We start from the raw sequence: 24,368 nt of genomic DNA, 5'->3' as shown, positions 1-24,368 counted from the left end.
AGATTTCCAGAGCAGCGTGCCTGAAAAGCAGGAAGCGTGTTGTGGCAGTAGTTGAGGTGTGAATATTAAAGTGAAGGCTGATGCTTCAAGTGTGTTTGCTTGCCTGTTTGCAAGATTTTGTGAAGCATTTAAAATATACACTGCTCTAGGGCACAAGGAGAGAAACGGATCAAATGAGATGAGCCTCACAAGGCAAAGACTGTAATGAAACATGAGGCAAACATGCAGAGATAAGATGGTGCAGTACACCAGTTCTGGTCAGCAGGAGATAATGACGGGATGCGTTGAGAGCAGGGTGCAGTCGGGAGGAGGAAATATTGGCAGTGCAGGGAGTTCGCAGAAGGCTGCAGTTGGGGAAAACGGGGACCTGTGCTGGAGGCACATGAAGCCGTAGGAAAGGCTCAGGCAGCAGGGAAGGGAGGAAGGGGCAGGAGCAGCAGGGTGCCTCCATTTCCTCCACCAGCTACTGCTCCGGGGGAACGGAGGAGAAGGTGGGCAGCAGGGCCGGGGCAGCTCCGCGCCAACGCTCCTGTCGTACCGGAGGCAGCAGAAATCCCACGGCCGTGAACGGGGTGAAGCAGGACCGGCGGCTGCTGCTGCTCCCCGGCTGCGCCTGGAGGAGCTGGGGTAGCCCCAGCGCTCAGTAGCGGCAGCTCCGCGCTCTACCCCCTGTGCGAGCGGCCGGGGACAGAGCGGGGCAGCGCCGGGCAACTTTATCTGTCGGCTCCGTGCGGGAGCGCTCCCGCGGGGTAGCCTTCATCATCCTCCTCCTCCTGCTGCTGCTGCCGAGGGGTGCTGCCAGCCCGGGCGAGATGCGGGTTCTGGAGAGAGGCGGGAGAGGTCGCCAGGGCGGCGAAGATGCGCTGAGAGCGGGGTGCACCCCGGGGAGGGGGAGCGAGGCTGATCCCGAGAAGGAGACATGAGGGGGCACCCCGGGGAGGAGAAGGGGCTCCCTGGGGAGGGTAGGGGCTGGGAGGGAGGGGAGGGCGCACCCCGCAGCTCCCAGCCTCCCGCAGAGGCGCTCCGGGAGCCGCCGGGCTGTCGCCTGCCCACCTGGGGGGGCCGGGAGCGGCAGGGGCACCCCCCCTCCGCCTCGTCTTTCTCTCCTCCCCTCCGCCGCCTCCCTCTCTCCCTCCCTCCCTGCCCGCCTGCCTGGGATGGTGGAGGGAGCCTGGAGCACCCGGCAGGGCCGCCCTGGGCGCGGGGTGCGGCTCGCCCCGGCCCCGGGTAGGGGGGCGGCCAGCGGGGGGCTCCGCTGTCTCGGGGTCCCGCAGCCCCCGCCGCCACTGCCAGCACCGGTGATGGCCAAGGATGTCCTCGGAGGGGGAAGCCGAGGCGGCTGCTGAGAGCGGGCCGGGCAGCACCCCCGCGCCGGGGGCCGCCGCCGCTGTGCGGGAGGAGGTGAGCGGCGGCGGGGGCGCCCGCCCCGGGCCAGGGGGAGACCGGGAGGGGCAAAGGCAGCTCCGCCGCGGGGCCGGGGTGCGGGGCGGGAGGGGGGGGGAAACCGGGGAGCGGCGGCGGGAGGAGGGTGCCCTGGGGTGGGGGGGGGAGGTGTTTGCGGGGCGGAGGGAGCTGAGGAGCCACCCGCAGCCTGGCCACCCGCCCGGCTACCTGCAGCCCCGCCGCGGTGCGGTGCGCGGTGCGGTGCCCACCGCGCCCTGCAGTGCCCGGGCCGCAACGAGCCCCCCGGGTTCGGTGCCCGCGCCGGGTGCTGCGGGGCTTTACCGACGGGCCCCAGCGCCGGGCTCGGTGCGGCGGCTCGGCTCCAAACGGTGCGGTGAGGGGAAGGGAGCCTGTCCAGTGTAAGTTTGGCTGAATAAGCCCCGCGGGGTTTGGCCTGGGAGAGCCCACCGCTTCCCCGGGACTTCTGAAACGGCCGAGAAACTGCAGCTCTGCGGGGCGCTGGTGTCACTGGCGGGGCGGGGGGAGGCACATTGAGCAAAGGGAAGGGGTTTGCAGCCGGGGGCTCCGTGGCTTTCAAGTGTTTTGAACTGAAGGACATGGTCGAACCTCTCATTCCCCATTAGGGCCTATGCACTCCTGTTGTCCAACCTGCAATAGGAAACGCTGCCGAAAATACAGATTAATGTGTTTCTTCGGATCAGCTTGGAAGCCTTGCGCATCATGGGGATGGAATGATGGATGTGTCTGAGTGTTGACACGAAATCCTGAGCCACAAGACATGGCCAGACAGAGCTGCAGGGCTCTGTGGCAGTAGGTGACGATGCACATACAGCCCTGGACACTGGGGACAGCAAGCTGTCCTGTTTTAGGGATACCTGAGATTTTCTTCTATGCCTAATATAGCCCTTGCTCCCAACTGTTTTGACAGGTCTGCTATTACATCGTGTAATCCATGTGCATAATCATCATGGAAGTGACTGAACTTTCTTCATAATGTGGAGTTAAAGCAAATAAATGCATATTCTGCCAGGGATGCAGAGAGCAGCCTTAAAGGAGGCAGACAAAAGAGAAAACAGAAGTGAAAGCAACCCTGTAATATTGCTGTGTGCCTTTAATCTGTTTAAAGCTTTTGTTAACAGGTCCCAATGCTCATCAACAGTCTCAGCCCTGTAGTCAAAATCAGGAGCCACAGCAAACCCTGCATGAAGACACAGTACCCTGAGGCCTAAACCAACCAGCACTTTTTAAAAGTACCTGTATTAGAAAATTCACTTTGCAGTTCAAGTTGAAAAAACCTGCCATCAATGGGTGAAAATTGGGGTTTTCTCCTGTACAATTGCTTTTTAAAGACCTGTGACACGGTTCACTGTGAAGAGCTGTGGCTGGATCCAGGATCCCACTGTTCCAGCAGTAGAGCTCCCCAATGTAATTACAGCCCTGCAGAAGATCAGTGGATGGCTGATGCTGGGAGGGATTTTTTGATTTATTTGGTCTATAACCAGGAGCTACAGAAGGCTTTTCAATGTATTAAGTCCACCATAAAAACATCCAAGCCACTTCTAGACATGAGAGCACTTGAACTCTGCTAAGCACATTATATCTTGCTTCAGTCATCCTGCTCTCAGTTTTTCTTCTGTTCCACACATATTTCTATATCTCAAATGCCAGTAACAGCAATAGCTTAACACTGCAGTCCTACAATATTGGTCTTTTCCTTGTGCTTTCCCCATCTCCATGTAAATAGCCTTTTTGCACTAGGACCAGCAGTTGCATTTAAATGCCTGGTATTAAATGGGCATTGCATGGGCTTCTCTATTAGTCTTGTCATTTATGGATTTCACTTAGATCAAATGCACAGGCTTAAATCGTAATAGTGACTGAAAATTGCCTTTGTTGGGTAACAAATCAATGTGATATAAAACCCTGAGCTAGTAACAGAGAATGTATCTGGGGTCTACATCTTTATTATGGAAAGCAGAACAAGAAAAGGTGCAGGTACAGTGTGGGGAGAAGAGAGGCTGTTTGGTTACCGGCCGCAACCCTCATCCTCTTCTGCCAAAGGCCACTTGGGTTTCCTGCTGTCTTTGCAGAGTGTCAGAGCAAGCCCTCAGATTACCTGCCAGTATTCTGGTTTGGGTATTCTTCCGTTAAGTTATTGATTGCTCGACCTGGAATGACTGCGCTTTCGGTGTTAGTTACCAGCCCATCAAACCTGCAAAACAGAATCAAGATCTTTTGAGAGGAGGGAATGGAAAGGATGTGTTTTGCCAAATGTTATTGCTAGGGATGGATTCTCTGGACATACTTGCCTTTACTTTTCTGTCTGAGGTAACAGAACCTGCTGCTGGGTACTGCCCCGGTTAAGCAGTGGGCTCGCTATTTTTCTTGCTTTACTTCTTACTGTGACAGCCGACACCTGCACTGAAGAGCTGATAGTGACTTTTCTGCGTATCTGCCAATTTACACCTCAATCCAGAAATGGTCTTAAATGTATGCATCTTTAAAATTTAGTTGGAATTTAGCTGGAAATTGTTGGTTTTTTTTTCCAGGGAAGTAAAGCTGTTGCATACAAACATCATTTATTTGCTACCAAAGCCAAGTAATCACTAAAGAAAGCTGAAAGCAGCAGCCGCTTGACATTTTGAAATACGTATTTGTCTTGTCTGTACTGGCAGAGTCAAACAGCAGTTGTCCATGCCTGTTTTTATCTTCTCTTCCATATTTAGGAACTTTAATTGGGCATGACATAATGCAATCAGTTGAGTTATTTAAAGAAATAAGGGGGGAAAACCTCGTGGATCGATGTTCCTGAAACCCACGGTCATCAGCTCACTGATGGAGATGTTACAGAAGAGAGGGGGCACTTAAAACTGTCTCATCTGCCTCTCACTGCCATTGCAAAATGCAGCAGGAGCTGGTTTGAAAAGTCCTATTTGTGGTCACGACAGCACCAAGGGGTGTTACAAGTTAAGAAAGCATAGCTTGTTTCCAGGCTACAGCTTTACGGGATGTCAGGTCAAAAGATAGCCAGGTCCTTTCCTCTTAAGCGTGCCACTGGAGAGACACCCTCTACTTGGGCAGTTGGCTCCACTTAGTTCTCCAGGGTTTTTACCCATTTCCCCCAATATGAATATCAAACACTTACTTTATTTGTCATTGAAATGACATTGAAAACATCAGGCATAAGGCATTTCATAACTTAAACCAGGTAGTTTTACACTGTCCCTATCTATGGGGTTGAGCAGTGGTGGAGGAAGCAAGGCAGGCAGCCTCTCGGGTTTGTCAGGCCTGAGGCAGGTGAAGCTTCCTCACCAACAGATACCCAGAGTATGGTGAGCCCCACTCTCTGCAGGAGCCCATTTACTGCCCAGTGCTTCTGTGACATCCTTGAGCAGGGGATGGAGAGAAGCAAGGGCACAGAGGCTGTGATGGAGGCTAACATTCCCCACTACCTTTTAAGTAAAAGCTGCAGAAGGACCATTAGGAACCAACCTCCAGAGAGGGTTTATTTCCCTTGTAAACCTTCCCCCAGGAGCTGCACAGGGCACTGACCCAGCAGGCACTGCCAACAGGGATGGGCAGGAAATGTGAGATGTGGCTCCTAGGGAATCTCTGCTTCTTCCTTCCCCTCAGCTCTTCTAAACCTCATGTGAAAGACTTGCTCAGCTAACACCCTGAATGTTAGCTGCTGGTTAGCCTGGTGGAAGACTGTCACCATCCCAAATGAGTATCATTGACCAAACAGTTATTTTGAGGGCAGTGCATGATATTCCAGTCTTGAGTGAGATTCAAACAGGACAAGCCCCTTTCTACCCCTCCTGCCCTGGGTTTATTCAGCAGTCATAAACCAAGGAGTGCACCTCATTCCTTGATCCAGATGGTCTCCCTCATAGAGATGAAGTCCAGCAGGAGTGGCATTGGAGAAACTGGAAAGCTTTACTTCATGATCCTGCAGTTCCAGGCGATATTTGCATTGCAGATCCTGTCATAAGAAGATCCATGCTGAGGCATCACATCTTTTTTGTGCTTTTGTTCATTTCATTGCCCCACTTTATCTTCTGATCACATGTCTGTTCTTGGTGCCCTGAAGTTGTCTGTCTTCTCTGCACTTCACACAAGAAGCTGTCAAGAGCTTGGAAAAAATAGATATGATACATCAAATGGATGTATCTGAGCTCTGAAGGGCAATGCAGGCTCCAGCTATGTGGGTTTCTATGGGCAAAGTCTTCTGCCCTCTCCAACAGAGAGTGCTTCCTTGCCCCCATGTCTGCACTGGAGGGAGTTGCTTATTCTGGCTGACTTTCCCAGGTTCCTCCAGCAAGGGAATTCTCTCAGTGGAGCACTGGCTGGAGCAACCGGGGAGCTCAGGGAGCTCCACCATCAGAGGTTTATAATGGCAATTTAGGTAAATATCTGTTAAGTACATAGATATTGTCTCATGGGGGAAGGAGAGACCCGGTGACTCTTCAGATCCCCTGCAGACCTGGTTTCTAATGCTGTTCTCTCAGGTGGATGCAGTCACCTGCTGCCAAAGGAAAAACAGTAGGTCTGCACCCTTTTTTGAAGCCCCAGATACTCTCCTTGCTCTCTCTTTCTCACTTCAGAGACCCCAGAGGATGATCTCCCTCCAGAAGGGAAGTGTGGATACCAAGGATGCTTTTTAATCAATGCAAACTATTGCAAGAGAGAGGTAGGAGGCATCTTCTCCCTGGGAACAGAGCATGAGTCTTCCTCTGATCTCTTTCTATGCCTTAGAAGAAAATAGCTCAAATCATTGCCAGCGACTAGGGACAATGTGGGGATTAAAATGAGTGGAACATCCCCACGTATCCATAGTGAGTAGGGCTTGTTTCTACGTGTGTCTTAGCACATGATAGGGAGTTAAAACCAAAACTAGTGGCTGCCAAGCTGTCATCAGCACTGTAAAGCCCTCTAAGTTGTTACAGTGATTCTGTCCCTACACTGTAGATAAGACTGTGCTTGATCTTTCACTTACAGCAGGAGTTCTACTTTTCACAAAAGCGTGGGTAAGCATTTAATTAGTTTTTAAGCTCTGATCATGGAAAATATAGTTCACTCAAGAGTTCACTTTCAGACTCTAATCATTCAGCTCCTCTGAGCTTAAGAACTGTAAAATTGAATCTAGCACATAGTGAAGCCTTGTTGAGGTCACAGTTGCTATAATGGCTTTGTTAACTACTCAAAACTCTTTAATAGGGTAACTTCATTTAAGCAGAATAGGTGTTACAGCAAGGCTGTAACAGGGTCAGCAGTGCAGGTCAGGGGTAGAGGCTGCCTCCCTGAGCACTGACCGCTGCCCACAGCACATCCTGTCTCCAGCTGCAAAAGCAGGGAGAAGAAGAGCCGGAGAGGGGCAGGACAGGATGGCGAGTGGGAAGGCTGGAGGAGCTGGCACCTGCCTCAAGTGGAGTGAAGGTTGTGAAGCGGTGTCTGGTGTACCTGGCAGCCGCTCTCCCAATGCCGTAAGTGACACCAGGAGAGGATGGAGGGGCTTACACCTCACAGAATGCCTGAGCTTTTGACTGCTGCGGTTTTACATCAGGTGAATAATGTGCAGGGAGTCCCAGCTCACACACAGCTTTGTTTCTATACAGCTGTGGTGTTGCACATCCTGGTCCAACATCCAGCCTGGGGAGGCCTGGTTAAGGAAGGACTGGTGGTACTGGGCTGGGGGAAAGCAGGGGCTGGAAACAGCTGCTGGTGAGGGTGGGAACTGGCAGGGTGGGAGCTGACAGCAAAGGGCAGAGAGCAGGTCATGAAGTCACGCTTCTGGCAAGGAGATAATGGTAGGTAATGGGGGTGACTTACAAATGTGGAGTCTGCATAACCTGACATTACCAGGGTAGGGGATGGGAGCTCACAGCATATTTGGCTGTGGGAGAGAAGGGACTTGTGGCTGGAGGCCTTTTTCGACCCATGAAACTGATTGCCCTTAGGAGCTGGACTGGGAATTGTGGAGTACAGCATTCAATTAGTGTGGTAACAAAGGTGATTCAGCACAAGGTATCGGTGCGTTCCTTTGAGTAGCTCTTGCAAACCAGTATGGTGTGTCCTGGAGGACAAGAGCTGGGAGAGTCTCAGTGCCCACAAGTCTTCTCACCTTGCAATGGGCAGAGAGAGTACAAAGGACCCCAGAGGCAGGAGTGGTAGCATCTGCCAGCATGGGATCCCTCCAAGGTCCTAAAGATGGAGAACAGCCCCTTGTGGCTACCTGAAGGTGAGGTGGCCAGCCTGAAGTGCCAGTACCTGCGGGAGGAAGGGGGTAATAAGGGCTTGTGCTGAAAGGGAGGGAATGACAGTCTGTCTGCAGGCCATGGCAGGAGCTAAATGCCCTGCTTCCCACCAGCTGGTACTCAAAGTGGCAGGATGCAATAGTTCACATGCAGATGAGATGCCTTCCTGGAGAGTGCTGCTGCGATGCTCATGTGAAAGCACTTTGTGTCTTCAGGAGGTATAAAAAGGTGTATTGAAGCTGTGCCATGGGTCAAAGTCAGGTCAAGAGATAAAACTCAGGTGTCCTGGCTCCCAGGATGCCTTTTAACCATTAGGTATTGAAAGTGAATTTCTAGTGGAGTTTTCACCTGCTGTGCTCTCACATGTGATTGCAGAATGTGTGACAGAGGGAAGCAAGAGGGAGTGAGAAGTGGTGTTTATGATGAAACCTCATGCCTCACAGGGAAGCATTATCTGATGGGATACTACCTCATCTTAACAGGAGCACCATTATATGGAAACATGACAGTGCTGAGGTCCCGGCTGTGTTCAGAAAGGTGCAGCAATGAGGAAACACTCCCCGAATCTGACAGAGCAGTAGCTGGATGTTATCATGAGGTACTCAGCTCAGCAGCAGAGGGACCTGGCACAGCCACAGCATGAGCTGCAGCAGCTCAGCACCATGGAGATGTAGGTCCTCTGATGAAATGAGCCTGGCAAGGCTCTAACTGGGAGGTCACGTGGGAAACGGGAAGGATGGAGGTTGAGAGGTCAAATCACAGAGCTACCCTGTTCTGGGTTTGTTAGGTGAAAGGATGGCATTGCAAGTAAGTGAGAATAAAACTTCATGGTTCTGGACAAAGCTTGAGTCACAGATCCCTTTGAAAGACTTCCCGAAACTTCACTGGAGCTTGGATCAGTCCTGGATCATATTTCTTGTGAGGACCTGGGACCTGTTTCTATCCCCATTTAAATCTCAGCGTGTTCCTTTAAAGTAAGCAAAGATTAAATGGTATTCATAACAATGAAGTATTTTTGTCACTTGCCATGACTCTAAAAAGAGGCATTCAATGAGTAGGCTGGGGAGGAACTAACACTCCTTGGGCTTCCTCTTCACAAGGCTGTGTCCTCCTGGCTCCTCACTTTCCATCCCAAGGAAGCTGATCCATGGCTGATTTTCAGCCTGGTTCCAGGTCAGTCCCTCCCTTCCTCACACTGAGACTGAGGGAGGGTCAGGCAGGACACACAGGACATATGGCAATGGTGAGAACACTGGGGCACAGGACATGCACTCTTCAAGGATGAGAAGAGCACCTTGCAGCCTTAGAGACCCAGGAGAGGGAAGGGACTTTAGTACACCACTGAACTATGGCTCTAGCATCCACTACTGCAGATTCCTTGTGTGCACAGCACAAGGGAAAACACTTACGCTCAGCACCACCAGCCTCCTATCACTGCTTGCTCCTCTCCCACCCCTGGAGAGCTGCATGTTGTGAGCAAAGGAGGGTGTAAAATAGGCAGTGCAGCATTCCTGTTGAAATGGGACTTTCTCAAGCACATAGAGGCTGACAGGTAGCTACTGTCCCCTTCTCCCCACTGTCCCCATCCCTCTGGACTGAAGCAATGGGAGCTGGTCCCATCTGCATTCCTATTTACCCTTGGCTGGTGTTCAGCAAAGCCACCAGTAACATCAGTGCAAGCTGCAAGCAGTAAGTCACACCTAGCTGATCCCCTGGGGCTGTGGTACTGCATCCCAGGAGCTCCCTGAGGATATGTGATGCTGTTATCGGCTGACTGTTAAGTGTTGAGGTAAGCCATGGTGTTACAGCTGTAAAATCTAGTAGGAAACACTTATACTCAGAGTGGGTAATAGGAGCTAAGGATAATGGTGGTTAAAGTGTAGAAAAAATAATCATTCTTGGAGATACTCTTGTGCTCTGAGGCAGCTCAGATCCCAGCTTTTCTTTCCCGAGGAGCTCATTCCCAGCATTGGCATTACTGGGAAAAGTCCTCTGCCCCCAGAGTATGTTATTTGCGTTGCTGCTGAGTTGAAAGCCAGGCGCAACAACAACAGCAATCTGGGGGGAAAGGGATAATTTCATTAGTTTAGCATTTTCATGAGCTTGTAAGAAGCTGCCACTAAAATAGCCCTGATTTCTGTTTTGCCCATGGTGACCACTTTGTTGCTAGGCTTCCTTGGCACTGAAAATGTAACTGCACAGATTTCCTTGGAACAGCATGCAGGAGCATCACCCATGGATGTGTCTAGGGACAAATTCTTCATGCTACTTGCGTACGTACTCTTGTGTTTTAGTGAATGGCTTCCCTATCCTGCTGCAATGGGCAGCATATATGTTGGCTTGGATCCAAATGCCTTTCTTTTCTGGAATTTCCTTTATTTCTGCTTGAAGACCTCAGAAGTATCCTGCAAGAGCTCTGCTGAATCTGACATTTTAGAGGGCTGGATGCTCTTCTGTCCTCACCTCTGCTTTCCTCATGGTGGCGTGAACTCATGAAGGTGAATGGTGTGAAATACCAGGCTGTCTTTGTATGGTATTTCAGGGACATCCTAGCATCTGAAATTCAAGTGAATCAGCAAGATCTGTGCTTTTTCCTGGTTTGTCTTGTCCTACAATAGGCTCTGCTAGAGAGAGGATTAAATGCTACCATTTTGTGCACCTTCCCACCCTGAGATGCTCTCCCTGACAGCTCCATTGATGGAAGGAGAAGATTGAATCTCTGCAGGGATTTAAACAATGAGAGAACAAGTGATCTCAGCTCACCACAGGAGGGCAACTGCTGAAGCGAATGCCTGAGTCAGTGATGCACGTGGAGTACATGCAGGTTATCCTTTTAAAACCGAGTAACAGCATCTTTTTGCTGGGCATTGATGTTGTGGTCCTGAACTGCAGGAAGTTTTCATTCTCACAGGAGTTTCATGGCAGAAGAGCAAATGGTGCATCCAAGATATACGTGCAGCAACCAATGTGCTGCATTGCATTGCAATTGCTTTGCAGTTGCATTGCATTGCAACCGTTCAAGGACGGGAGGGAAACTGTCTTTGATGCAAAATGTTTTTTCCTGTTGCCTTCTATCCCTTATATTTCCCTTTCCCTCCATGCTGAGAGCACTTGCTACTGGCTCAGCATGAGCTAGGGGTAATGGGCTTCCTGCTGCTCTGGATGGATGGCAGGAGGGATTTTGTTTCAGGGTCCCTAGGAAGGGATTTATGAGATGACTGTTGTAGTATCTCCCTATTCCCAGGCCTTATTACTGATGCCCCATGTGGAGCCCAGATAGAGTCACAGGTGGAGGAGCCCTTCTACCCATCGTACACCAGCCCTTCTACCCATTATACACCAATGTCTGGTGTAGCATAGCCCTGCAGGTTCCTTCTTCACTGTGCTCATGAGTGTCTGACCTAGGAGTTCATTTGGTCCTGGAAAGCAAGAAGAGGTTAACTCTCTTCCTGCAGCTGTCTTCACCCCAGGCTTCTTGGGCCAGTCTTTCACTAGGATCACCTCAGGAGCTGGAAGATGATATTTGTAGCCACCTCTCTGTGGCTGCCCGGGGACAGGGGGAGGAGATCTCCTGGCTCCCCTTGTATCATCCTTGTCCACTGCAGAATGGTGACACCTGTCTCAGCATCAGAGGTTGGTCCTGGTGTCAGAGCTCACCTCAATTATGGTTAACAGCACAGCCTAGGGCTTGCCTAGCAAGGACTCAGTGGTCCTCTCTGTGTTATGTCCTGCCATGTCCATCAGGAGGTAGAACATTTTGTGTTAAAGATGGTGTTAAAGTCACCCTGTAGCCCTGAAACCAGGTCTTGGTGGAGGGCAGGAGGATGCTGTGGTGCTGTACTTCTCACTGAGACTCAGCTGCAGTGCCAACCCTGCAGCACACTGTCACCTCCATGGGAATCTCTGCCCTGATTTAGCACAACCTTATCCCACACCCACAGGCTGTGAGGAGGAGATAGGGGCAGAGATCTGGGTTTTGGAGAAGTTTCCAGCAGCAAGAAAGCAGCCATTCAGGGGTAGCTGCTTTCCAGGTCACCGATGGGCCAGGAGGACTGCTGGCTCAGAGGATGCTTTGGTGCTGTTGGGCTCAGGGCTTTCCCTGTCTGTCCTCACCCAGGTCCTTTCTCTGGGCCCAATTCCCTCCTGCCCCTGCTCAGGCTGGCTGGTCTCTGTTGGTCCCTGCCTCTGCTGCTGGCACTTGGTGCATGTCTGGGCTATCCTTTTCTGTCCTCCACCTCTTCCCACTCCCTGTGTTTCTCCCTCATTTCTCTATTTCCATTCAGGCCACATCTCACTATCCTGTTTTCTCTCATTCTTTCATTTTAGACATAATGGCATTTTGCTTCAGCAAAATTGCAGCTCTTGAGGTCAGCCACCAAGGGCAAATGCTTTACAAGAGGGGTTTAAAAGGACAGGAAACACTTTTGGCATGTTTTCCCCAAAGGAGAATTTTAAGCTTTTGAAACTGGGGAACCCAGATATCTGGCTGCAAACCAGACACAGGCAGTCAAACTGGGGCCCAAACTGTCCACAAAACAAACATCAGAATAAATTCATGCTGTAGCAGCATATTGCCTGCTTATACAGCTTATGCTGGAGTTTTCAAGGAGACTGAAGAATGAAGTCTGACAGAAGAGGGGGGAAAAAAACATTTTGATAATAGAGAAATAGTAAGCATAAGACAAAATTATCCATCAATTGTTTAAAGGTCGTGACTCCAGAATACTTTGGTCCCTAACCTTTGGACCTCACAGGCTGTTTCTTCCCCACTATTGGGGTCAGTTTGGCAACTTTAAGTTCAAATTTATTTTGCCAGGCAAAATCAGAAGTGGGCAAAACAAGAGGTTCATCATTGTCACCATAACCATTTGCATGCTGCAAGCAGTACTGAGGCAGCTAGGAAATGAAGAGATGATCCAAGCCCACACTGCCATACTGCCGCAGTACAATACAGTTACTGGTGAAGAGAGTACAGCAACAGCAGGCCTGGTGATAATGTGATCCACTGAAGCTTTGGGAGGGTTTCTTATAGGATTATATGTAGGACTGAGTATAGGATTACTCTGGTGGCAGAGAAGAAGTGTGAGGAGCACCTCAGTGTCCATGTAATGCTCACAGCTTTGTTTTTATGGTTGACACTCAGCTTTGTGAAGACATTTGTCTTGTATAAGTTAATGGGGTATTTAGCCATTAGATTGGCAGAGTTCTGCAGGAATAATTACTAGACATAGCACTATCAACTGGAATTAGCATAAAATCACTGCTGGTAACATTTAAAGTTGGCACAAACATTAGCAGGCTGGTCTGTAATGTTGAGAAGAGCACAGGCCTACGGAGGGATCTGCTTCATTTGATAATTTCATTATTCACTGCAAAGCCAAATCTGAAATTGCACATTTCAGGGTGGAGAGTGCAGCCACCGCTGAGCCGTCCTCAGAAACAGTGACTGGGAACAAAGTGTGTGAGTGGTTGAACATGAACCCCTGGGGTGGTGCTGGGAAAAAATCTTCTAATGCCACACTTGGAGACAGAAAAAAGGGGGAAATGAGTGGGAATAGGAGGTGATTTTATGTTTTGATATGATGCCGCTGAAATAAGTGAAGTCCTGTGTCCACTTGCAGGGTACACATTAAGAAGGATCTCAAGGTGCTGGAGGGAGCACGGAGCACTAAAAAGAGCTAGAGCAGCGCAGTGAAAGACTTCAAGACCTTGACCCATTTAAATTGTCAAAAAGGAGGCTGAGAGGTGTCACAATTAGTATGGAGAGGTGTCTTCAGAGAAGGCACTCATATGAAAAGCATCTTTTATCACCTGAAGAATGAGCACCCCACTGCCATGAATGGGGGACAAAGTGAGATGAAATTGCAGGGCCAGTAAAAATCCATCACCAGAACAAATTACAAAGGGGATTTCAGGTTCTTCGTTTCTTCTCATCTCTCAGTTTAAAGCAGAGTGTCTTTGTGGAAGATAGCTTTTCCTAACCACAAGTTACTGGGCTGTAGATAGGACTATAGAGTGAAATTTCATTGCCTGTGAGATACAGGCACTACAGAGAGAAGGCATAGTGTCTCCCAGTCTTAAGATGTAAACGTAGCTTGGGTTGTAATAGAAGCTAAACCTTCCTGACCCAGAATAGCCTTGCAGGGTTGAAAACAGAAATTTCTGTGACTGCTTGTAAGTGCTAAAGAACTGTCTGTCTGTTTACTATATCCTAGGAATCCCCTCCGTCACCAAGGGACAGCCACGTGGCTCGTGGGTGAGTCCTGCTATCAGATATATCCAGAGGTCAGCAAAAGCGGTGAGCCATTACTGATAAAACAGAGGCACCAGTTTCAGGTTAGGCAGCCCACTGTGCTAGTGGAATCAGTCTGGGCATCTCTGAGGGTGGCCCTTCCTCCTCCTGGTAATGGAGGAGGGACATGCAGACCATATTGGAAGAACAGGAACATGCTGACCACCCTGACCTGTGCTCTGGAAATTTGTTAGTTATGTACCCATCAAGAGGAAGGGACCTAGAAACATGAGCACAGTTTGCTCACCCAGAAATATACTGTTCTGATTCTCTTAACATCAGGTTTTTACATTTCAAACACGCCTTTTAAGGAGAAATCAGGGTTTGAAGGGTGTAGCTCTTTAGCATTCTGAGGGACCCCCAATGCAGTTGCTTGCAGGCTCGTTTAGGATGCTTACCAGCTAAAACATACCTGCTTGTCTCTTAATGCTGGTCACTTGCAAGGAGCCAAGGGATGGGGTCAGAGAGCCAAAACCCTGGTCACCAGATCCATGCTTTTGCCGTCAGAGCACATTCAGCTCCAGCTGGGAAGTGGGGGATGTGCCATGCTATGCTTCCCTCTCCCTTCTCTCCTTTACACATAGGCCAGATTAACAGCCCAAACCTGGATGCTGCTGTGACACGGAGTATGTTTTAATGATTTTAATTATGGTTCCTGCAGCCAGAACCCAGCCTGGCTGCTATTGAGCCAGGATGAGTGCAGGGTGGGCGTGCCTGAACATGGGAGGCTCCACGCCAGTCCTTGCATACCTGCTTTTGATCTTGGGCATCTGCCATCGCAGGGTGTCTTTGAAGGCAATTGCCCTTTCAGCCACTGACGGGGTGTTTTATCATTTGCAAACTAAGTTCTGCACAAAACTCTCTCGAAGGAGAAATAATCGAAATGCTGCCAGCCTGGAAACTCCTGTCTGCTGCAGGTGTCAGTTGAAATTCCAGTTCTCTGTCAGTACTTAGGGCTTTCCAGACTATTTTCCACCAACTGCAGCAACAAATTAAATAGCATCTATCATTTAGTGTCTCAGAAGGCTCCACGCCACCAGACAGAAAACAGACCATGGGAGGACGTGGAGCTGCCTCTTCACTTTGTGTCATGCACAGATCCTTTGCTCTGCCTGAGCTTTCTGGAAATGATGGCCCAAAACACCGCGACACAAATGTGGAGCAGCACTGTGGGGCTGAATGCCTGGGGCTAGGGCCAGCTCAGGACAGGGCTGTCCCCAAACCCACAAGGCACCAGATTGTGCCACCTCTCGCCCATGGTATTTTCCTCATTTGTGCCAAGATCTGCTAAAGAATTGGAGAAATGTTTTGTTGTTGTTGTTTTTAGGGGTGGAAGAGTAAAGTGAGTTTTGGCTTGTAATTATGGATAGTTCGGGTAAGAGTTAGCAGGAGTTTCCAATCCAGTCATGTGCAGTGAGAACGGATACCTCTAAAAGCTGTTCAGCAGCATGCCAGAGTGTAGCAAGACGTTATTTACAGCATGTGCTTTAACGTGAAACTCATAAACAGTGATACTGACAGCTCAGCTGTGCTTCTTCACAGCATTCCATCCAAACCAGGAAGATGTACTGTCATCAGTGCTGGCTGAGACCTTGTGGGTGAAATATTTGATTCAGCAAAGCCATCCCTCTGCGCAGACGTAGTTGTTGAATCACAGAATTGGGTTGGAATGGACCTTCAAAAGTCATCTAATCCAAGCCCCCTGCCATGGACAGGGACGTACTGCAGTGGATTGGGTTGCTCAAAGGCCCATCCAGCCTGACCGTGAACATTTCCAATGATGGGACACCCAAAACTTCTCTGGGCAGCCTGTGTCTCATTTAATCTTCTGTCAGGAGCTTTCCTGGTTAACACTGGAAGCAAAGCCCAAAGCAAAGCCCCCACAAGCAGGTGAGGAAGGACACCTCTCTTGATTTGGGTTAGAGACCCAAATCCATGAGTCCTAGACCACAGGCCGAGTGCCTGACGACCGAGCCTCCATCTATTCTGGGACAGGCTGCTTGGCTTGGGCTTTCTGTCAGGCTCTGTCTTTGCTTTCTTCAATTACATTTCTCTGTTAACATTTTGCAGGGGTTATGCTTTTGTTCCACACCAAAACAACTCAGATCCCACAGCATTCCTGAAAGGACGCAACTCCCGTTTGCTGGCTGGCCCAAGTTATCATGGAAATTATTAGTTTCCTCAAGTGCTTATTGTACTCATCCAGAAATACAAGCTTGCCCTGTTTCAATCCGAAACACTGTGCAAAGAAAGGAGAAAATTCCACGTAGCACCACAAGCATTATGCTTGCAGGAAGGTGGTATGTTAATTAATAAAGTCTGGGAGCAGTGCTTTAAGATATTAAGGAATTTTTTATGCAGAGAGAGATGGAAAGATGTATCTTCTTATTAGATTATCGACTGTGTGATACTTCTATTGCAATTATGTTCCATTTCATGTCTTGCTTGCTTGCACTTTAATAGTGTTTCTAATAGTATGATTGTATTAGATTTATTTCAGCAATGGGAAGGAGAAGTAAGGGGCTAGAGGCCAGACAAATGTATTCAGAACTTTTGAATACAGAAGTGCTTCATAGGAACAGCTGTGGGGGTAGATGCTGGAGGAGAGATCCTTTTATAACCAAGGACCTGCGGGGAGTGGGATTTGCTTATGAACAAAGGAGGGTTTGAGACAGTGGGTGAGAAGAGCCAGGAGAAAGGAACTGTGGTTGTCCCAAAGGGTTTTGAACATGAAGGCCCTGCTGAACTGGACTGGTAGGTGTGTGAATCAGAGATGAGGCAGTGGGCTCTATGGCTGAATGTCTTCATTTTAATGCAAGAGGCAGAGAAGGTGCCTTTTTTACAGGCTGCAGTGAGAACAGTGAAGAATAGTGGCTCAGGCTGATCCATTTTTGAAGAGTGTCCAGAGGATGCATACAGAAATATCACCTTGGACCTGCAAGCCTCTGAGCTGCTGCCAGCCCAGCCTGGTGCTTCTCCAGCGCTGGTGAGACCAGAGCCATCTCTTTCCCCAAAGGGGAGTTGGCATCTCCTGGAGCTAAGCACATTAGGAGGCATTTGCCCACTCTGATATGGCCACTGATAGCCCTAACTAGTGGGGCTGGTTGAATCACCCCTTGGGCAGAAGCCAACCTGTGGGTTGGACCACAGAGCTGCAGAGAGCAGAGAAGCTGTTAGTCAAGCGAAGAGAGATAAAAGGAAGGTGGGGATTGCAGTGCCTTTGGCAAATAGTGCCTTAACTGGCGTGGGACAGCCTCTCACTTGGCTGTGCCCATGGCCAGGCTGCCAGTGCTTCAAACACGTCATAGAAAAAAATGGGGTTCCTGGAGCTGCACGAAGTACTGAAACACCCCCACTAAAACTGACTGCTGGGCATCTTTTCCTTGGCCTGCTGGCATTGTTCACAGCATTGACCATATGTGACTTTACATGAGGCGTACCTGTGGAAAACTGAGTGTGAACTAAAATTCCTGTGTTAGAATATTGCCCAGGTGTTTTCTTCTGCACACTACCGGTGACTGGATGGAGATGTTCATTTTTAGAGTTTTCTTCATCTTGGAAAATATTCAGGTTTGGGAAAAGGGCAGCGGTTTGCAGTTCTTCACTACAGTGTATTACTATAGCTCTTTGAAACTCCAGTTCTGTGTCAAGACAAATAGGATTTCCCATGAGCTCTGACCTGGAGTCCAGTGTATGGCTGAGGCAGAGGCTTACATATTGGGGCAGTAACCACACAGGAATAGAGCAGTGGGAGTTTGACAAGAGTTTCAAGCGATGAAACTCTCAGTGACTGCATTTAGACTTGGGGACTCACCCTGTCATGGTTTAACCCCAGCTGGCAACCAAGTACCATGCAGCCATTTGCTCACTCTTCACCACTCCCCTGTTAGGATGGGGAGGAGATCTGGAAGAAGTTGAAGCCCACGAGTTGAAATAAGGACAGTTTAATAACTGAAATAAAGTGACAGATAATAATATCAATAATAATAGGAAAAAGAGAGGAAGAGGAATGAACTTCAGGAAACCCAAGTGATACACAGTACCATCACTCACCACCTGTTGACCGATGCTCAGCCCTTCCCCAAGCAGTGATTGGCGTCTCCTGGCCAGCTCTCCCCAGTTTGTATCCTGAGCACGATGCTCTAGGGTATCAAATATCCCTGAGGCTAGTTTGGGTCAGGTGTCCTGTCCCTGCTCCCTCCCAGCATCTTGTGCCTTTCCTCACTGGCAGAGCATGGGAGACTGAAAAGTCCTTGACTTAGGATAAGCACTACTGAGCAACAACTGAACCATCGGTGTGTTACCAGCATTATTCTCAGACTAAAGCCAAAACCCAGCACTGCACCAGCTACTAGGAAGAAAAATAACTGCATCCCAGCCAAAACCAGGACACTCCCCGAAGCTCCCATAGTTATTTTTTCAGCTGATCTGGGGACTACCCGAAGCCACTTTGAGGGTTTCCTGCAAGAGGCCGAGGAAAACAGTCCTAATTCTTACCTATACTAATATCTTCACACTGCTGCATCTACAGAGAAGTTATGCACAATGGCCTTTTGTCGTGGTGAACCCAGGACACCTTTATAACCCACTCAGCTTCTCTAGACCCATTTTGGCCACTGTAAAAAGGATATAGCCCAGAATAATTATTCTTTATTCTGACACATCCACACACACAAAAAGTTCAGGATAAGAACATAAATTCTTTCCAGACTCCTTCTGGATGTATCAGGAAGAATCAGGCCCAGATTCTGCCCTTAGTTGCCGCAGATGCATACTGTGTAGCTCCCTAAATCAGAAAAATTACTCTGTACTTACGCAGTGTCAGATTAGAAGCTATGAAATCAAAACCAAACCCCAGAGTTTGGCAGCAAGCCATAAAACCTGTAGTTACTTAGAAGTGGTTCTCTGTCCCAGGAAAAGAAGAAAGCAGTATTAAATCTGACTTACAGCCGCACAGGGTTAGATGCCAATGCTTCCATCTCATTGAGAAGACAGTAAACTCTTCTTTCTAGTGGTGCTGTGCTAGTATTTCCTGAGTCTGCTGCTCCTTAAATTCCCTGCTGGTTCAAGATTACTTACAGATTCCTGACTGCTGTGGGTCTGAGATAAGCTGTGTTAGGGGAGAACTTTATCCATGGAGAAAGAAAGAGATGACATTTCCCAAACCTAACATCTGTTGGCATCTACAGAGCAGTTTGATGCATTAGAGGCGTCCCCTTGGGAGAAGGAGTAACTGTGTTTCTATTTTTGCATGAAATCAGGCTCAGCAGAGGGCATGATGCTGCATGAAAATCAGTGTGGATCTGCTTTCCCACTGTCATCTCCTTGGAGTTAGGGGTGAGGCAGAGGATGGCAGTAAGAAGAGGAATGCAAGCAGCCCTCCACATCACCTACTAAAGCAGAGGGGGGTCTGTTTCATGCACTTTCTGCTGGCTGCCAGCCAGTAACGTAACTCACTCTGCTTCTGCTCTTTGCAGGGAGACAGCTCTGTTTCCGCTAACTGCTTGGCTCAATTCGGCACTTTTTATTATAGCCCAACATAGCACGACAATGCAGCTGATTCACTGCATCACGGCTGGGGTGAGGACCGCAATCATGCCATCCCAGGGGAAGCAGTGGGAGTACGGGAGCATGAGCTCTGGCTCTGCTCCCAGCCCAACTTTTGGGACTTGAAAGGGATGGATGTGCTGTGTTCTAAATATCCACTCGTACACCTTTAACTCCAATGCTTAAGCTTTCAGGTATTTTAGGTTAGAGCTGTCTCCTAACCAGCCTGAAGCTACGCTGCACCATGCTGTAATCCTGACAATCCTTTTGACTGGATGTGCTTGGATCTAGTAATTTTCCCGATGGCTGACCTCCAAGAAAAATGGTGTTGATCATTTGGTAGGTTTCAGGGTTGGGTGTGAGTCAGCTCTGAGTCAGGCAGCAGCTCCACTAAGCGCTGGTCTTTCTGTGCTGGCACGACCCGTGCAGCTGCAGCCCTGCAGCAGATGCTGCTCCTGAGCCTCCCCAGCAGCAGCATGTGAGAACCCAGGCACTGGGCACCCACAGAGCAAAGGGGCAAGCCCACAGCCCCATGCTTTCAGCTGGGTATGTAGTCTGAAGCCCTCTTGGCCTTGGAAGATGGTGGAGTGCATAAATGTTGCTCGGTCCAGGCAGGGAGAAAGACTGGGACCTGCCTCACCCCCTTCAGAGGGACCCATCCAACTGGGGTGCGGACACGCAAGTCACTGCTGAGCAGAGAGCTTCCCCGAGCCAGGAGGAAGCAAGGAAGGAGTTTTGTTCAGAGACCTCAGTCTCTGGCACGGTGTTTCTGTTTATATTCCCATTTATATTAAGCAGGGTGGTGTCCCAGTCCTCAGGCACCCGAGAGAAAAGCCAGACACAGGCTCAAAGGCAACACTCATTGTGTGTGTTGTGAAAAGCAACGTGACTGACAGGTTCCCCGCTCTCTCTTTGTCTTTCTCTCCCCCTCCCCGGTGGTGTGATTGAAGCAACGCCCCGTGAAGCAGTCCCTGAGTGCCTGCATGTGCCGGGAGTCCCACTGGAAATGTCTCCTCCTCTCCATCCTCATGTATGGCTGCCTGGGTGCAGTGGCCTGGTGTCAGCTGGCTCGGGTCACCAAGCTTAGCTTTGATAGCTCCTTCAAGGGCAAGTCCATGATCTACCATGACAGCCCATGCTCAGACGGCTATGTCTATATCCCGCTGGCCTTCCTCTCTATGCTGTACGTGGTGTACCTGGTAGAGTGCTGGCACTGCCACGTCAAGAGAGAGCTGCAGTACAAGGCAGATGTGGACAGTGTCTATGAATGCATCAACCGCATGCAGCAAGCCACTCCGTGCATCTGGTGGAAGGCCATCAGCTACCACTTTGTGCGGCGAACCCGGCAGGTGACCCGCTACCGCAACGGTGATGCCTACACCACCACACAGGTCTACCATGAGAGGGTCAACACCCACGTGGCTGAAGCTGAGTTTGACTACTCTCACTGTGGATACAAGGACATCTCTAAGGAGCTCCTAGGCCTGGAGAGCTACACAGCCACCAAGCTGAGGTTCACCAAGTGCTTCAGCTTCGCCAACACTGAGTCTGAGAACTCCTACCTGACTCAGAGGGCTCACTTCTTCACAGAGATTGAGGGTCTGGATGACTACATGGAGGTGAGGGAAGGAATGCAGCTCAAAAACGTGGACTTCAAAGAGCTGATGATGGCCTACGGGGACCCGGATCACCTCCCATGGTACGTGTCCCACTATGCTTTCTGGGTGGCAGCTATCCTCATGATCTCGTGGCCGCTCAGGGTACTCATAGAGTATCGGACTGCTTACGTCCACTACCACGTGGAGAAGCTGCTGGGCCTGGAGTACACGGCACCCACGGCGGTGGAGGAGCCCCTGTACCGATACCGCATGCCCCGCGACACCACACAGGACAGCACGGAGCTGGAGTGGCACATCTGCACCAACCGGCAGCTGATCCCCAGCTACTCGGAGGCCATGCTCATGGACCTGGCCAGCTCCCCAGCCTATGCAGTGTGCCAGTACAGCCAAACGGCCCACGGCTGTGACCGCTGCAACCGCGCCTCCAGCACCTCCTCCATCTTCTCGCGCCACGCTTTCCATAGCTGCAACTCCCGCCTCTCCCTCAACACCAGCCGCTTCTCCCTGTGCCGCGTCCATGGCTCCCACAGGACAGGCCTCTGGAGGAGCCGCAGCAGCAGCATCGCCGACCGCGGCTGCCAGGACGAGCAGTGCTGCTCCTACTCCAGCCAGCTGGCCATCAATGAGAATCCCCCGACCTACCATGATGCCCGCTTCTTCCCCGTGCTCATCGTGCACCGGCCCGAGGGGCACAGCGGGCAGCCTTTCTATGTCAGGCGCTCCTCCTGCCTGGAAACCTCGCTGTGACGTGAATCCATGATTCCCCAGCTCCTCTGCCCCGGGATGGGGCTCGCAGAGGTGCTGCCAGTGGGAGCCTGCAAGTGTCAGTCCCCGCAGTGGGTCAGCAGGATGAGCTTTAGCTCTTCCCCCTGCCACTGCAAGAAGATGTAGTCCCTCTGACCAACAGCTAACCTCATTTCCCTCCTTCCATTGGTGTCCCTAGGCTTTTGTTCCCCTCTTCCTTTCACTCTTCACCCCTTCTTGTGCTCCTCAGGTCCCTGCCTTCCCTCCCATCCCACTCCCAGTCTTGTTCTTTACATCTCAGCCACAGCATTGTTGCCACGGGAGGATTTATAAAGCCTGTGCTCTGCAGTGTATTTGCCCTCCTGGATGCCCTACAAGGTAAGAAACCCGGATAAAGCAAGGCAAAAGGCGAGAGTCAGAAGGCGAATCAGATCTGCAGACACTGAGTAACCATCTGCAAGCCCCAAACAAGTTGCTTTTTTAATGCATTTTATTTTCACCAGTCTTTTTTCCTTTTCTTCTCTCATTTATTGTCTCTTTTCTTCATGTTCTCCTCCTCTCACTTTACCCTCATCTTCCTTTTTCCTTTATTTCAGTTTTCTCACATCTGCTCTCCATTTTTTCAGGGGGTTTGCCAGTCACGGTGTCTTTCAGGGTGTAATTCCCTTACACTGGGCAAAAATACGGTATTTGCAGCACAAACATCACTGCTGACACAACCACAGGCTATGCCCCTGGGAAGTGCTGAGGACTTTCTTTCCAGAGCAGTGACATGCACCAAGAAAGCAAAATGCCCTTTGCTCACCTTGCCCTGCCTGGGCTGCAGCAGAGGCACTGCTGCATTTCCAGCTGTAGTTAACCTTGCCCAGCTCCACCCCTGTTAGCAATCCTTATGAGCCCTAATGTAGATCAGTGTCCTGTTAGTGCCACTATTTTTAGGACCGTGGGTCTGGTTTGTGGTTGTTTCATTCCCAGCACTTGCTCAGAGCAGCGCGGGCTGGACAAGACAAGAGGATCTGCAGAGGGAAAGGCAAATATGGTATGAACCCTCCCAGGGGTAGTCTGGAGTTGCTAGGAAGCTCTTCCACCCACAGTGTCTATTAGAGCAGTTGCAGGACTGCTCTACGTTATCATTCAGCAATCTGTGTGCCCTAGGAAGGCTTTTTGGCCAGTAGCCCACTGCCTCCTTCCCACCTTCCCAAGCAGGATGTGGTGCCACCCCAGCCCCAGGCAGGGAGCACAGCCGGGAGCCAGCCCCACCGGCCATTCCTGCTGGGATAATGGCTCTTCCCATAAGGCTTCCCCTGGTGCAGCAATGCCAAACCCAGGAGGTGTCCTGCTGTGCTCTGGGCTGTGGGCTGCCCTGCTGGCCCAGTGGAGAGCCCCAAGAGCCAGGGACCAACCCAAGAAGCTTATGGCCACACTGAGGACCTGCCAGCGACCTTGCACCTGCAAACCTCCATCCCACAAGGGATGGTCATGCGCTGAGCAAGCTCCATACCATGTTGTTGTGTGGATGGTGGAGATTATTATCCACCGTGACTCACAGGAGAATGCAATACGATCGCAACACTGTCACTTTAGCACACAAAGTGTTGTCACACCCTGCAGCATATAGGTAAGAAACTGAGCCCCAAGAAGGGCTGGTAACAAATGCTTCCTCCCAAGTCTGTTCTGTGTGCATCTACATGTGATTTAAGATTTATAAAGTCATAGTCATATGTGTAAATTATCTATAACTCTGCATACTTATATGGTGGTTTCTTATGGCATTGACTGTTGCACTGTGTTAAATACATTTTGTTTTGGTTTGATGACTCCGTTTTGATGTGCTGTATTCATTTCAACTCCAGAAATAGAAGCATTGGCAATACCTGGCTAACCTGCTGCAAATGATGGCACCACCAGGAAAGTTGTTTAAATTCATATGAGTTGATCTTTTTTAATATAAATACTTTATGTATGATTTATGTGACATTTTTGTTCTGACAGCTTGGCATTTATCGCAGAAGATGGATAACACATATGATGTGTTATTTTAGCACCTCTTAAAAAAGAATAACCATCCCAGACATGTGGAGGAACCAGGTTTGGGCTCAGAGTAATGATTACGTTTGGGCTGGCGCCAAACTGGGTAACATTGAAACTTAGAGAAAAAACCAAAGGGTGTAAATCCACCCTGCAGTGACCCAGTCCTACTCTCCCATCTCCATCGTGCCACCTACCACCCCCAGGCAGAGCTGGGAGAGTTTGGGAACTAGGAGGGGATCAGGCCTGGACTCAAAGCTCAGACTCATCCCTGATTTACTTGCATTCCAAAGACAAAGTAAATGCAATCCTTTAATATGGCTCCCTGTCCTCATCTTCACTCACACAGAAAGTTAAAACCAGCACATATGGAAGATGTAAGAGCTGGAGGAGGATGAAACTTCACGAAATAGAGAGGCTGGAATATTTCAACACGGTTTCTTACTGAAGGAGGTGGTAGGGAGGAAAACAAGAAAGGAG

General features: G+C 49.9%; 1 protein-coding gene across 2 annotated transcripts; it reads left to right on the top strand.

The window, feature by feature from the left end:
- Positions 1-552: 552 nt before the first annotated feature.
- On the top strand, positions 553-23,169 carry LOC134172554 (transmembrane protein 151B-like). 2 transcript variants are annotated; one of them, XM_062635744.1, is made up of 2 exons: positions 553-1,401; positions 20,448-23,169. In XM_062635744.1, exons 1-2 carry the CDS (start codon positions 1,312-1,314, stop codon positions 21,861-21,863), a joined length of 1,506 nt encoding a protein of 501 aa, XP_062491728.1. In that variant the 5' UTR covers positions 553-1,311; the 3' UTR covers positions 21,864-23,169. The 2 variants fall into 2 exon arrangements, with proteins under 2 accessions (XP_062491728.1, XP_062491729.1); XM_062635745.1 differs by lacking the exon at positions 553-1,401 and adding an exon at positions 18,720-19,836.
- The last annotated feature ends 1,199 nt before the right edge of the window (positions 23,170-24,368 follow it).

The sequence above is a fragment of the Pezoporus occidentalis genome, unplaced genomic scaffold, assembly GCF_034315485.1.
Source record: "Pezoporus occidentalis ecotype Australia unplaced genomic scaffold, CSIRO_AGI_Poc_V1 ctg46, whole genome shotgun sequence".
NCBI classification, from domain to species: Eukaryota; Metazoa; Chordata; class Aves; order Psittaciformes; family Psittacidae; genus Pezoporus; species Pezoporus occidentalis.
The sequence above is the reverse complement of the archived record's forward strand: the minus strand, read 5'-3'. Positions and strand labels throughout refer to the sequence as shown.

Bases quoted from the DNA above. Each gene is read 5' to 3' on its own strand.
- LOC134172554 (XM_062635744.1), top strand. From the start codon at position 1,312: ATGTCCTCGGAGGGGGAAGCCGAGGCGGCTGCTGAGAGCGGGCCGGGC. The intron at 1,402-20,447 runs GTGAGCGGCGGC...GTGTGATTGAAG, and splicing joins CCGCCGCTGTGCGGGAGGAG to CAACGCCCCGTGAAGCAGTC.